The sequence below is a fragment of the Cololabis saira genome, chromosome 14 (assembly GCF_033807715.1).
Source record: "Cololabis saira isolate AMF1-May2022 chromosome 14, fColSai1.1, whole genome shotgun sequence".
Lineage (NCBI taxonomy): Eukaryota > Metazoa > Chordata > Actinopteri > Beloniformes > Belonidae > Cololabis > Cololabis saira.
This window is the reverse complement of record NC_084600.1, coordinates 39,841,082-39,856,422: the sequence shown is the minus strand read 5'-3', so window position 1 is coordinate 39,856,422 and position 15,341 is coordinate 39,841,082. Positions and strand designations below refer to the sequence as shown.

The following is a 15,341-nucleotide window of genomic DNA, read 5'->3' as shown; positions in this document are numbered from 1 at the left end:
GAAAGAAAGAAAGAAAGAAAGAAAGACAGACAGACGTTTAGTGGCATTTAGTATCTTTGAGAGCAGTGTTTTGGGGGCTCCAAAGACTGAATGTGGTGATAGATTTATAGTTACAAAGGTGGTATTTTTTTATCATCATTTTTATCGTTATCGGGATAAATGGCAGAAATTATTGTGATACATTTTTTAGTCCATACCGCCCATCCCTATGCACGGTAACTATCCAAAAACAGCATTGTTCCTGCAGGAACAGAAGGGGAAAGGAAGAGCATTCGGCTGCTAACTGACTAACTAAAAACGTGCCCTCTTTGTCACGGCGGGATCGCGGCGCCGACCAATCAGGTCACGCCTTCATATTTGAATCGGAGCGCGTCGTCCAATCAGGGACGCGCTTGCTCCGACGTCCCGTGGCGCCTGCGCACATCCGGTCGTATATATGTTGCCACGAGTTAGCGGTGAGTTTGGAGAGTGTCCATTTTGAGCAGCGAGTCGGCGTCTCCGGATTATTCACTTCAAGTAAGTCAAGACTGCGTTTTTACAAAGGTAATTTAACAAACACGGGCGGGTTTTGAATATTTATACAGTATTTTACCCCTTACTGCGCCCAGGGGGTGTTTGTTTGTAAGTGCGTCCTCATGTGGGTTAAAGCTAACTGCTGTTAGCCACCGCGGGAGCTAAAGTACGTCAACGCCAAACCTCGAAATTTACCTCGTTTTGTGTCGTTTTCTCGTGCAATCAAGTTAAGGCTCTAAGTATTTTAAAAATCAGGTATTTTGGGGTGTAGGTGGTGTTTAGTTGGGGGGATTTGGCTGCAGAAACAGAGCGTTCCGGCCTCGGTTTCTGCAGCAAAGCGCGGTCCGAGGGAACAACATGGAGACCTTTGTGTTGCTGCTGCGGATAAAAGCCCCAAACCGGGGATCAAACCCAAGATCAGACGCCACCATCCCGGCCACACACTCCACACAGAGAGATCTTTCATTTAAAGGTTCTAAATTGTGTAAACTGTGTATTTTTTGATTAATTTAGCAAGAATGGTTTTATCCGGCACCACGCTGCAGCGTTACCTGCATGGCGGCTTTAAGAGCGTTTCGTAATTGATGATTTTCTGTTTCACTTTTAACTCACTGGGACGTACAATTGTACTGATTTTCTGAGTTTCTTTTTTTAATTTAGAAGTTAAGAACGAGCCAAGAGGAATTTAACCGGTTAAATTCCTGTATATTTGGCTTGTTGACGATAATTCACGTTATTTCGCTCCGTTTCTGCCCTAGCCGTCGTATCACGCCTGTTTGCAGTAAATGTTGTAGGTTATTGAAAACTTATATATATAACTTAATATATTACTGATAAATACCGTGTTTTGTAACCCCCCCCCCCCATCTTCCAGTTAACTCAAAGCCAGCAAACAATTGTAATGAGATTTAACCCTTTAAATACCAATTTATTAGTGTTTGTGTATACATTTCAGCCTTTACGCAACATTATTTCGAACACATAAGGAAAAAAATATAACATTTTAAAACAAATTCAGAACATACAGGAAAAAAAACACAAAAACGTAATACAAACAGGGAAAGAAAGAAAAAAACTGTCCAAAGAGGAGCAGGTAGAAGTAAAACGTATTTAACCCTGCCCCTTTGTTACCTCTATTATAAAATAAACATACATATTAATAATAAATGACTGCTAATTTACCTATTAGGCTACAGATTTTCCCATTGGTTGTGCCTTTGCACCTAACCAGCTAACAAACACTATTTCCTTAACATAACTCCTCGATCAAATAACTTCCCAACTTGGTTATTTTTCTCCCATAATTGGTCTTTCTATAGGAAAAAGTCGTTTTTTTATATATATTAATAATGAAACAAATATAAGGTAGAGACATCGGCTAAAAATGATGGGAAGAATAGCCTGAATTAACAAAGGTACCAAATGACCTGCAAGAGTTACTAATCTTGTGGTTTGGGACCAACCAAAGCTCTTCCTCTTCTGGTTTACTGTTGCACAGCCTTATTTAAATACATTGATGAAAGGAAAGAAGGTGGTCTTTCCACATGTGTGGTAGAAAGTTTTGCACATCATTTAGTGATTCCACAATTCTGTCTCATTTATGTGTATATTAGTGGCTCCTCCATGCAGTCTTGTAGCAGGATGTCACAAAGCAATAGTTTCTTGGAGCTTGTGATGTTAATTTCAAGTCTAATTTTAATCCTTGTCCCATCTCAGTCCCTTGAAGAGACACACAGTCAGAATGGCGGACGCTGAGACTCTGCTAATGGAGACATCGGAGCAGAACGGCAACGAGGGGGAAGAGGACCAGAATGGAGCGGAGCAGGAACAAGAACAGGAGCAAGAGCAGGAGCTGGAGCTGATGGTCGGCGACGACGGCCAGGACACAGATGGAGGCAAGATTGATGCCAGCAAAGAGGAGGAAGATGCCGGGTGAGTTGCATCGAGAGTATACAAACAAATCTGACATTTAAGGACCAATGTAAAGCTTAGTATAGACACGATTTATCGTTTTTACCCCTAAAAGGTGGGTTTACTTTGGGCTTCTGAGCCGTGGACGTGGTTTTCAAATGTTTTTTGGGTGTTTTGTGTTTGTTGTGTCGGCAGTAAAATGTTTGTTGGCGGCCTCAGCTGGGACACGAGTAAAAAGGACCTGAAGGATTACTTCAGTAAGTTTGGGGAGGTGTCAGACTGCACCATCAAGATGGACTCAAACACTGGTCGATCCAGAGGTTTTGGCTTTGTTCTATTTAAAGAAGCGCCCAGCGTTGATAAGGTGAAGCATTAATCCCCAACATCGGCGAAATAAATAAATGTGCCACCGCCAGACCAAGCAACTGGTGATTCATGTTTTTGATTTAAAATGTGTTTGTGTTCAGGTGCTGGAGCAGAAGGAACACCGGCTCGACGGTCGTCAGATTGACCCCAAGAGGGCAATGGCCATGAAGAAGGAGGCCGTCAAGAAGATCTTTGTGGGAGGTTTGAATCCCGAGACGACCGAGGACATGATCAGGGAATATTTTGGTGAATTTGGCGAGGTCAGTTTCCATTTCTTTTTCTCTAAAAATGATTTAGACACCAAACAAAGTAGGCTAGCGGCTCGTTAATTAACCACCATGTTGGCCTCTTGGTAGCAGGAAGTTGACTGTTCAAACCGCATTGTTTTGTATTTAAAACATTTTATATATCACATTTATTCTGGTTTTGTTTTTGTTTTTTCAGATTGAAACTATTGAACTCCCCATTGATCCCAAATCGAAGAAAAGGAGGGGTTTCATTTTCATCACATACAAAGACGAAGCCAGTGTGAAGAAGTGTCTGGAGAAGAAGTACCACACCATCCAGGGAGGCAGAGTATGTACATGATGCGTCTCTAAAAAACTATTGTCTTGAATATTAAAGTACTGAGTTTGATGAGTGCATTATTACATAACGGTTTAAAAAGGGCCAGAGTGTCTTGATCCTGGAGGCGCAAGTTAATGAGGTCTTGAGTGTAAAGTCGGGCTTTCCACTGGCGCAAAGCTGGCTGGCTTTTTTCTTTTTCCTCATTTAATATATATATATACTTCGTTATGGTTATGCTGCCAACTGGAGCATGCTCTGTATTTCATTTAAATTGTTGGGGGTTGTGGCGTTCTGATTTTTGTTTTAAAGCATTAAATGCATAAACAAAATACTGTGGAGCCACAGCAGCTACTTACTTCTGGAATATGTATTGTATTGATTTATAGTATTACTCTAAATATGAGAAATCCATTTTCAAAATTGTTTTAAATTAATGTGGAGACATTTTGAAAAGCTTCTCTATATTGAGGTTATTGTTGGGACTTTATGATTGAAATGAACAGTTGTTACCAGTGCATGTTTGGAGCCAAAGGAAACATTCAAATTGATTCATTTTTTTCATTTAATTATTTATTCAAACAGGTTAAAACAAAAAAATAATCAGAATACATAAAATGTATATACTGAAAAAACATAAGCAAAGCAAATTAAAGAGACAAATCTATATGTAGATAAATATTTCCTGTTTAAATCAGGAAAGAGTTTAAAGAGTTTGTATTAAGTCTGATTGCAGCATCTTATGGTCTGATTTATTGCTGCAATGTTGCTCCTAATTTTTAGAACAGATATAACCTTTTTAGCCCTCCTATACTGAGCATTTACTTATCTGGACTGTAGTAAATGTAATTTAGACTGTCGCTTTAAATTTTGATGGAGTGATGTGCATCATTCCATTTTTTGCACTGAGCCAAAATCCCCAAAAGATTCTAGTTATCAGGAGTAAAGGGAGCCTGACTATGTTGAACTTCATCTAAAAGGTCTTGCTCTTGTGTGTTTCAGTGTGAGCTGAAGATCGCCCAGCCCAAGGAGGTTTACCAGCAGCAGCAGTACGGCGGTGGACGTGGCGGCGGCTACGGAGGAGGAGGACGTGGAGGCCGGGGCCGTGGAGGTGAGGAGGAACAATCTGCACATTCATGGTTAAATTATCGTAGTTTCAAGACTACATGTTGTGTTTTTTTTTTTACTCTGGAGCGACTTATGTGTGAAATTACACATTATTACCGGTATATCATTTCACGTGTTTTCACCTTAAACCGCAAGAGGGCGCTGTAGGCCGGTGTTGGTAATTTCAACATTAGCGGTAACTTTAAAACGTAAGCGACGTAGAAGAGGAAGCGCCGCATCTTCTACCTCCAGAGTTGTTTAAAAGTGACACCGAGGATGATTTCCTTGGATTTTAGTAATTTTGAGTGACACTGATGGTTTGGTAAACTTCTTAACATGTTATTTATGCTATAGTTATCTGAATAACTCTTAACATACCAGGCACGTTCTCAGTTGTGTCATGTAATGTAAACAGACCGTACAATTATTCAGCCTGTTTTGCCTGTATTTTTATTTAATATTGCCTTTCAAGATGTCTGTTCTTGGTGTTGGATTTTATAAAATAATTTTCCACCAAAAATGCGACTTATACTCCAGTGCGACATGTTTTTTCCTTTTATTATGCATTTTATGGCTGTTGCGACGTAGTCTGGAAAATACATTGCTTTCTTCCCAGAGTAATGGCCAAATAGAAATCGAGCATGTTTGGTGGTTTTGTTTTGTCTAGAATAGTTGGGAATCCTGCCCCCAAAATGCTTCTGTATTGAGTTAATTTTCCGAGAGCACGTATGCAGGTTAGATGTCTGTGCCAGAAGATTCAACATGAACCTCTGCCTTGTGTTTTCAGGACAAAGCCAGAACTGGAACCAGGGTTATGGAAACTACTGGAACCAGGGCTACGGTAACCAAGGCTACGGTGGATACGGGGGATACAGCGGCTACGGCAACTACGACTACACCTCTGGTTACTATGGATACGGCACTGGATATGATTACAGTAAGTGCAGACATGCTCACTTATTAAATAACTAAAACTCCATAGAAGAAATGTGAATGATGTATATGAGCTCTTATTTAAAAAAAAAGGCCAATTTGTAATTGTAACACTCAAATTGGCATGGTATTTTCAACTGTTTTGCATTGCATGAAGTTGAATATGCGTCCTTAGATGTGGACACTCAACCTGAGTGAGGAGTCGTGCTGTTAATAGACTGAGCAAACTGAGATATTATGGTATGTAAATGTTTTGATTTGTTTGCTCCACAGACCAGGGCAACGCCAACTATGGGAAAACCCCAAGACGAGGGGCGCACCAGGCCAACTACAAGCCATACTGATCACCTGGTACGGTACGACTTCAACTCACAGCTTTGTTATGAGAAGTTATCGTTTTAAACCGGGGGTGTCAAGTGGGCCGGACCATTAAAATTATACCATACATGCTATATTATTATAGCTATAGCATGTATGGAAGTCGCACTCAAAATATCATTTCTTTCCTTTGTTTTGGTGTAAAAAAAGCACAAGAACATTAGGAAAATGTTGAAATTCAATGAACATTACTTTTACAAAACATTTCATGGAACACCTCATATTGATGGAGGATTTTTTGTGCCTAAATAAATACATCATTAATTAATTAAAATTAGAATGAAATATACTATTAATTAATTAAAATACAATTCATTTTAAGTAAAAAAATATATTTATTTCAGCATTTAATTAATGATTTCGTGTTGGTGTGTGAATCATGAAATGTAAAACTGTCAGTTTCACTCATCAAACGAAATCATTAATTAAATGTGTCATTAATAAATTAAAAGCTGAAACGATACATTTTTATTTACTTAAAATGAATTGTATTTTGATTAATTACTGACATATTTAATTGTAATTAATTAATGACACATTTAATTAATGATATATTTCATTCCCATTTTAATTAATGATGTATTTATTTAATTTTGGCACAAAAAATCCTCCATACATATTTCCTTAGACAAATGTGCAATTTACTTTTATCATCATATATGCATTGCAAAGGCACAAAACTTTAACTAAGTAACTGGTATTGAAAAATATAGTAATGCACCTTTAGATTAAATGCGATTTATAAAGAAGCAGATGGTGCATTGATACCGCTGTTTTCTACTCTGATCAAAAGAGTGCGCCCCCTAGCGGATAATACATGAATTGCATCTTATTAAAAATTTGAATTCCATCTCTTTTATGCATTTTTTCACTTTTAAATTATCCCACGGGCCTGATCGAACCTCCTTGGGGGCCGGTTCCGTTTGACACCGCTGTTTTAAAGTGACTGTAAATCAACACGAAACTTAGCGATGCTTCAACGGTGTTTTGGCAAAGGTAACTTTGAAGCGCTGCGTTGGCCCGGCTGCTGAACTTGTGCTTTGTCTCTTCAGGAAACCAGGGATCCGGTGAGATCGATGGCTGGACGGACACACTGGGCCCCGCTCGACCTCTTTTATGACAGACCATTTGTACAGAAAACACCAGAAATGTAACTTTTCCGTGTCTTCTTTTTGTTTTGTTTTTTTCCCCCTCCCTTGCCGCCCCCTTATTTTTTCTTTTTTTTCAATTCTATGATTTTTGTTTTAAGTTTCGTGCCCCCCTTTTTTTTCCTTCCACATTTCCACAGGAAGTGTAATTTTTACTGTACTTTTTGGTACCTGTTTTGATTCTAATGTATTGTAAGGGTTGTATTTTACATGTCTGCTGGCTTTACAGGTTGAAAATTGTGGCGCTGTAAAGGAGCTTTTTTTGACAAATAAAAAAACCAGTTTTCAGTAATATATAATTTTTTTTTTTGGGTCCCCAGAGTGTGACTTAAACTGGACAGTTCGCACAGTTTAGCCCCCACATCCCCCCTGATTCCATCACTTTGTCCTGTATCAAGGATGTAAAAGTTAGCACTGATGAAATGAAAATCGGATGGGCTGCCGAACATTAAAAAAAATGCTAGCATGCTTTTGTTATACTTGTTAAACTACATGTGTATGAGACTAACTGGGTCAAATCTCAACCAACGACCCGTCGCTCACTTTCACACAAGTCTAATGTGCACTATTGTAAGCTCATTATGATGGAAAACTAATGGTCCTTTCTGCTGCAAATTAACTTTGCATCAGCAATCGGTCAGTGTTTTGAAATCTCAATGAGCCTTTGAAACTGGTAAATTTAAATTAATCCGCTTTTTATTTCTTTGCCATCCAATGTAATACCTGTAAATGTTGCTGAAATATTTGATTTAATCTATTGGGTTCATATTCAAATGTCTTACTTTCTTGACAAAGACGAGCAGTATTATGCAGAAGTTGGTAAAAAAAACAACCTTTTTTTTTCATTATTATTATTCTGGTAAATTAATCCATACATACTGATAGGTCGACTCAGGGCTCAATTTGCTACATGTGTGTAACAGATTTGGACCACCCCAGGCCTCCCAGAAGTGTCCAGTGGTGTGTTAAGTGAAAATACAACTTTGTGAAATGCATACAGTTTTTGTAATCGCAGTAATGTTAAGTAAAAAATGTCTTTCAGTTCTAATGGTCACACCGGGTTGATGTAGCAGATCATTTACTCCCAACTCCAACCCCTCCGGCTCTGAACCTCATCCACGTGGATGCTTCCCGGTCCTAATCCAGCCTGATTACAAGAGTTTATTTGATGCTTCTCGTAGATTTCTGCAAAGGATATTTAGTTTGACCAGTCCTTATGAGGGGTACATTGAAAAGCAACGGCGGTAGAGGACTTGAACCTCGTTCTGGTGAAATAGAAATTACCATGGCAAGACCAGGGTGTGAAAAAGGCATTACAGGACTGTCTCAGAAAATTAGAATATTATGATTTTCTGTATTGCAATTACAAAAATGTCATACATTCTGGATTCATTACAAATCAACTGAAATATTGCAAGCCTTTGTTATTTTAATATTGCTGATTATGGCTTACAGCTTAAGAAAACTCAAATATCCTCTCTCAAAAAATTAGAATATTCTGGGAATCTTAATCTTAAACTGTAAACCATAATCAGCAATATTATTATAATAAAAGGCTTGCAATATTTCAGTTGATTTGTAATGAATCCAGAATGTATGACATTTTTGTTTTTTTTTAATTGCATTACAGAAAATAAAGAACTTTATCACAATATTCTAATTTTCTGAGACAGTCCTGTATTTTGACCAGTCCTTTTATGAGTAGTACATAGAAAAGCAACAGTGATAGAGGAGTTGAACCTCATTCTGGTGAAATAGAAATATTACTATAGCAAGACCGCGGTGTGAAACGGCCATTATAAAGGGAACTACACCAAGGGTTGTATTTTTAAAAGAAAAAAGGGTTATTACTTAAAATCCCAGTTCAAGGGCTAAACCCTGGGTAATAAGATTAAAAGGACTAATGATAAAAGCACAAACTGATTACTCGTTGGTTGTTGATCAATACAGGACTGTCTCAGAAAATTAGAATATTGTGATAAAGTTCTTTATTTTCTGTAATGCAAAAATGTCGTACATTCTGGATTCATTACAAATCAACTAAAATATTGCAAGCATTTTTTTTATTTTAATATTGCTGATCATGGCTTACAGCTTAAGAAAACTCAAATATCCTATCTCCAAAAATGTGAATATTCTGGGAATCTTAATCTTATACTGTAAGCCATAATCAACAATACTAAAATAATAAAAGGCTTGCAATATTTCAGTTGATTTGTAATGAATCCAGAATGTATGACATTTTTGTTTTTTTAATTGCATTACAGAAAATAAAGAACTTTATCACAATATTCTAATTTTCTGAGACAGTCCTGTAAGTTCCATGAAGATGTCCATGATGAGCTCTGCTTTTTGCTCGGTAAGCTTCTCTTTCTTGCATCGTTGCTCCGAGTCTCCTAACTTTCCTCTGCTATGAAGTCTGCTACAGCTCTGAGCAAGTTTTACTGTCTGCGCCGTGAAACGATACAGGTCTGGGTTTCTAGGTTTTCTACTTCCAGGACGTCCATAGTGTGATGTGATTATGGGTGGAAGTATTTGTAGATGCACCTGTGCACACTCAGTCTGTTGGATCATCAGGAATATTTTCCAGTCTGGTTCTGATGTTCCTTCAGTTTATTCTGAAATTTGTGGATTGTTTCTGGTATTCAAGTCTTGGAGATAAATTCAGCTGGATTTTCAAAGTTTCAGTTCAAAACTTGTCAAATATCACCCCCCAGGCTTCATGGGTGTTTCGTGGTTCTTTCCTCTGTTGCTGGCTTTGGTTTTAGTTTTGGAAAAGTTTCATCCCGCGTCTCCAAATCCTCATGGTGGTCATAAGATTTATTTTTCTATGAATTGATTCACTATAATGTGATTAAAACACCTGTGACAGTTTGTTGCATCCTCAGCCTCCAGGTATTTCCTGGTTTTGAGAAGAAGTCTGGGATTGGACCACATAAATCTGCAATTCTTCAGATTTCTTTCCATGTAAATATTTTTTGTATACTTGTTCTGAAAATTGTGATCCTTTCTTAAAACTTCATTGTTTTCCCATCCAAGACCATGTCTTCATGGGTCTTTTCTTAGAGTCTGTAGTTGCTCTCACTTCTGCTCAGTGCAAACTGTTTCTCCTAAGTTAAATTTTTTTTTAAAGTTTTTCCTTCATCACGATTTCTCAAATTCTCAACTCAAGTTTTTTCGTTTTGTCTTTCGTCCATGACGATATTTGGTAATTCTGTCCCTGCGTTTTTCTGCGGAGTCTTGAAGACGTTTGTAGAACGATATCCATTTTCTCCTTTGACCTTCTAGCTCAGGGGTTGGCAACCCAAAATGTTGAAAGAGCCATATTGGACCAAAAACACAAAAAACAAATGTCTGGAGCCGCAAAAAATGAAAAGTCTTGTATAAGCCTTAGAATGAAGACAAAAGGCGAAATGTCGCGATTAATGTTGAATTACAATCTCGAGAAAAAAGTGGAAATGTCGAGAAGAAAAGAGGAAAAAAGGACAAGAGAATAAAGAGGAAAAAAAAAAGAAACATTTTTGAAAAAGCTCCAGGGAGCCAATAGGGCAGCGCTAAAGGGTTGCCGACCCCTGATCTAGCTGCCATGTAGTCGTTGACTGAGCAGTTCCTCCTTTCAGATGACTTCACTTTCTTCCACTAATTTTCACATTTTTGCACGACGGAATAAACTCAACAAGAAATTAATAGATGTTTCTCTCAAGTGCAGAATAGATGTTTCTGTTCTTGGAGCCGTTTGAGTAACGTTGAAATGCCGATTGATTGATCTATCAGGTGAGTGTCGAGCTGATTAATTGTTCAGCTCTGGATTCAAAAGAAAAATTATTTGTAGGCTAATAACTTCAACCAGTTCTGGGGATACGGAAGTTTGAGGACTTTAGATGTACCATAAAGAATGCTATTGCAGTAGTCGAGTCTGGAAGTGATTAAACCATGGATGAGAGAGATGAACTGTTAAGACGGGTTTTCTTGTGCATCTTTCAGGAGTTCAGAGGTCAGGAGTAAACCAGAGGGCAGAGTGTGATGATTTGTTCTAGATTTTATACTTTTTTTTCCCCTCATTTGTCTTCATAATCATCTTACAGATGATGATCCTATGAAGCTGGGGCTCAGGGTCCAACAAACAGTCCTGGTTAAAAAAGACTAACCAGTTCAGTGCTGAATAGAATAACATGAGAACATACTTTATCAAACTCCAAAAGGGTTAAAAAAGGTCACAAACAATGATGCACACATTCTCTTCTTGCTCACTTTAGTCTCCGTCTGTTGGTTGAAGACAAAAATCAAAAGATAAAGTGCTGAAGGAAACTGAAAGTCTCATGCAAGAGCATCGTTTATTTTTGGTGCTTATGAAACTGAGATGAGTGCTCAGTAACAGAGCGAGAGCATGCAGGTTCAATTAAGGTCACGGATATGTCAAAAAGTAGAAGTAACACTGGATATATTGCATTAAGTATTAGTATGGCATCAGGTTTAGATTTTGTCAAAGGGTTGGAGCCAAATTTAAAAAGAAAACTCCTGCACACCTTCTTCTCACCGTACTCGTGTTTATTAGGCCAACGTTTCCGTCATAGACCTTTTTCAAGGCAAAACATGAACACTCAAAACACTTTTGATGCCTTGAAAAAGGTCTTTGACCGAAACGTTGGCCTAATAAACACGAGTACGGTGACAAGAAGGTGTGCAGGAGTTTTCTTTTTAAATTTGGCTGCAGCTTTCCTCCTCCGACGCACCTTTCTGCAAATCCGGTGTGCAAAAAGTTTTCCACTTCGGTCAATTAAAGGGTTAAAATCCTGCAAGTTATTCAGTATTTGGTAGTTGTGAGCAGACCTGAAGTGGTTTAAGGGATTTATGTTGGAAAAAGACAAACAAGATATTGATCTGTTATGATTTATAGCAGTTTTTTTGTGAATATATCTGGTTTAAAGTCCCCAAGAGATCACAAAAAGTGTCAGGAGTGTAAAATAGACCTTTTTAAGAGTAAATGACATAATTTTTTTTTTTTTTTAAGAAAAAAAAGACAGGAATTCATGGCATAAGCAGTAACAGCCATGAAGATCTCCAGACCAAGGAAAAGAAAAAATATCAAAATGTTCAAAAATGGCCTGAGGGGGGGTGATAAATGAGCATAGTAAAGGCATTATGTGGCGCTACCTCTTCTCACCACATGGGGGCAGCATATCACAGCTCAATTCATAGGTTGGTATCTGGCTGAAGACGTAACAAAATGCATCTCTCAAAGTGATGTTAGAACGTAGACCAGGGTTATTCAACTAGATCAGTGTTTCTCAACCCTGGTCCTCGAGGCCCACTGTCCTGCATGTTTTAAATGTTTCCCTGCTTCAGCACACCGTGATAAAAGTACCTGTGTCATCAACAGAATTGTGCAGACCTTGATGACAAGTAGGGTTGCCACCCGTCCCGTAAAATAAGGAATTGTCCTTTATTTGAGAAAAAAATGTTGCGTCCCGTATTGAACTAATACGGGACACGATTTGTACCGTATTTTCCTTAACTTTTACACCATATTCTAGTTGAATTATTGAAATAAATTAACCTTTACACCATATTCTAGTTGAATTATTGAAATAAATTAACTTTTACACCATATTCTAGTCGAATTATTGAAATAAGTTAACTTTTACACCATATTCTAGTTGAATTATTGAAATAAATTAACTTTTACACCATATTCTAGTTGAATTATTGAAATAAATTAACTTTTACACCATATTCTAGTCGAATTATTGAAATAAGTTAACTTTTACACCATATTCTAGTTGAATTATTGAAATAAATTAACTTTTACACCATATTCTAGTTGAATTATTGAAATAAATTAACTTTTACACCATATTCTAGTTGAATTATTGAAATAAGTTAACTTTTACACCATATTCTAGTTGAATTATTGAAATAAATTAACTTTTACACCATATTCTAGTTGAATTATTGAAATAAATTAACTTTTACACCATATTCTAGTTGAATTATTGAAATAAATTAACTTTTACACCATATTCTTCACCTGTAGGCTATATTACATCTGGACTGATATGGACATACGTAGCATAGGAGGATATTTCAGTTGCTAGTATGGTTGTCTGTACAGTCATGCAAGTTCAATGCTATTAAAGCAGTTTAAACTTTAAATCAAAGCATTTTGTTTTTTCATATAAAATAAACAAATTTTTATTCAGTTTAGAAGTTTTGAGGCTTTTTTTTTTTGGCTCCTGCGCTGCTGAAATCAGGGCGTCCCTTATTTCTGAAAGGTGGCAACCCTAATGACAAGCTAATTAGGACCATTAATTAGAATCAGGTGTGTTGGTGCAGGGAAACATCTAAAACATGCAGGATAGGGGGGACTCGAGGACCAGGGTTGGGAAACACTGAACTAGATTATTCACAGGGCCGCACTGCGTGCGCACACAGATGTGTTGACCCAGGTATACAACCTTCATCAGACCAGTGCTGGAATATGCCTCACCTGTCTGGGCCGGCCTCCCAAAGCACTTGATCCAGGAACTGGAATGTCTGCAGAGAAGGTGCTGCCGCATCATAGGGATACCAACTAACTCCTTCCCCACTCTGGAGGTGAGGAGAGAGGAGGTGAGGAGAGAGGAGGCACCTTAAGGGAATTCCATCGGCTACTGAAAGAAGGGACCAGCCCAATGATCCAGAGCCTGTCTGCAAGTACAAGTCGCTACACACTACGCAATGGGAGAACACCAGAGGCGGAAAAAGTACAAAAATATTGTACTTAAGTAAAAGTACAAATTTTCTGCTTGAAAATGACTTAAGTAAAAAGTACCCATTAAGAAAATTACTTAAGTAAAAGTATAAAAGTACCTCAAATTAAATATAATAAAGTACCAAAAGTACATGGTGTAAAATGTACTTAAGTTAAAAAGTAAAAAGTACAAAGTACAAAATTCAAAGTACAAAATTATTTTCAAAAGGATTGCAAAGAAATGAAGAATCCAAGAATTTGCTTACAACTCTAAATAATGGTGATATTATTACATTTTCATTTAATGTAAGACTTTAATTTGTAGCGAGTAACGACGTGTCCAATTTTATATATAGCGGATTAAAAGTACAATTTTTTCCTTGAAAATGTAACGAAGTAAAAGTAAGAGTACAGAAAAATGAAAGTATCAATAAAAGTACAAATTCTCAAAAATCTTACTTAAGTACAATAACGAAGTACTTGTACTTTGTTACTTTACACCACTGGAGAACACTAACACAACCTGTGAGTCACACAAAAAGGCACCAGATGTCGTTCCTCCCGAGAGCGTACAAGCTTTATCAGAAGTAAAATGAACTTTTTTAGCATTGTCTTACAGTTGATATTTATTTTTTAATTTTTTTTTCTCAATAGAGCGGTCCTCTTGTGTTAAAATGTAAGAAACATCATTATTCATATTGTTATGCAATGATGTATCTCAAATAAACTTGAAACTTGAAACAGAGCACACACGCGGAAAATTTGGGGGTTTTCAAAATGTATTTTGCACTCAAAGACGAAGATTTATATATATATATAATACATTTGTGCACAGGGATGAGCAGGAGAATATATCTGTCTAGTTTACATAATAATTATGTATTAATTGTCTCCAGATTTAGTCATTGTGAATGTTAAATATAATATTCAGATAAAGAAATATTATTTTAAATGGAAGTTCATTTTGAAACCATGCATTGAGCAAACTTAATGAAGTTGATATTGACCTACTTTTAATAAAACACGCCATAATGACAAAGCACCACTTTCCACCAAGATTTCCTGATTTGAATATTATATTAAGCATTGAGCACAAGCATTTCAGTCCATAGTAGCCAGTTTGATGTTATAAATAAGCAACCAAAATATTAACCATAAGCTCCTTTATTAATGACACATCTGTGCATTTTGTCAGCAAAACAAAACAATCCCATGAAATTATAGGAGGCTTAGAAGTTCATCTGAAATGCAAAATCCTCATTTAGAGATTCAAATGAAAAAAATTTCAGGCCAATCCTAGAAGCCTAATGATGTAAACAAGTCCTCTATAAACGCCAACAAATTATAATAGATTGTTCAGACATTTATAGAAAAACCTTCAGACTTAACTAGGACTCAAACCTGGTCACAGATGTTCCTGCAAGCCCAGACTCGTCTCTGTCTACAGACTGACTGAGGATGGAGAGTGTCAGACACTGAAAACCTCCTGCAAAAGGTCTTTGACCTTCAAGCTGAGTAACCCCCAACACTGGCTCCAAAGATGATAAAAGATACGTTGATTTTAAGAGAGGGAGAAATAGACTAATCCATCCTAGCCAATCCATGTAGGCTCTGTGTTTTTGACACATAATGCAGCCAAATCTTGGTGAAATTGAATCCATCTCTTGCACGTCCTCAAAAAAATACTTGCA

General features: G+C 37.3%; 1 protein-coding gene across 3 annotated transcripts; it reads left to right on the top strand.

Moving 5' to 3' along the window:
* The first annotated feature begins 363 nt into the window (after positions 1-363).
* LOC133460082 (heterogeneous nuclear ribonucleoprotein A/B-like) lies at positions 364-7,212 on the top strand. 3 transcript variants are annotated; one of them, XM_061740600.1, is made up of 9 exons: positions 364-516; positions 2,230-2,445; positions 2,620-2,788; positions 2,892-3,050; positions 3,235-3,366; positions 4,357-4,465; positions 5,249-5,398; positions 5,668-5,745; positions 6,825-7,212. In XM_061740600.1, exons 2-8 carry the CDS (start codon positions 2,255-2,257, stop codon positions 5,736-5,738), a joined length of 981 nt encoding a protein of 326 aa, XP_061596584.1. In that variant the 5' UTR covers positions 364-516; positions 2,230-2,254; the 3' UTR covers positions 5,739-5,745; positions 6,825-7,212. The 3 variants fall into 3 exon arrangements, with proteins under 3 accessions (XP_061596584.1, XP_061596586.1, XP_061596585.1); XM_061740602.1 differs by having other exon boundaries at positions 5,668-5,750; XM_061740601.1 differs by having other exon boundaries at positions 420-543.
* The last annotated feature ends 8,129 nt before the right edge of the window (positions 7,213-15,341 follow it).

What these genes read in the sequence shown, in the direction of transcription:
- LOC133460082 (XM_061740600.1), top strand. Translation starts at nt 2,255, where the DNA reads ATGGCGGACGCTGAGACTCTGCTAATGGAGACATCGGAGCAGAACGGC. An exon ending in AAAGAGGAGGAAGATGCCGG is followed by an intron (nt 2,446 to 2,619) that starts GTGAGTTGCATC and finishes TTGTGTCGGCAG; the next exon opens with TAAAATGTTTGTTGGCGGCC. An exon ending in AAGCGCCCAGCGTTGATAAG is followed by an intron (nt 2,789 to 2,891) that starts GTGAAGCATTAA and finishes GTTTGTGTTCAG; the next exon opens with GTGCTGGAGCAGAAGGAACA.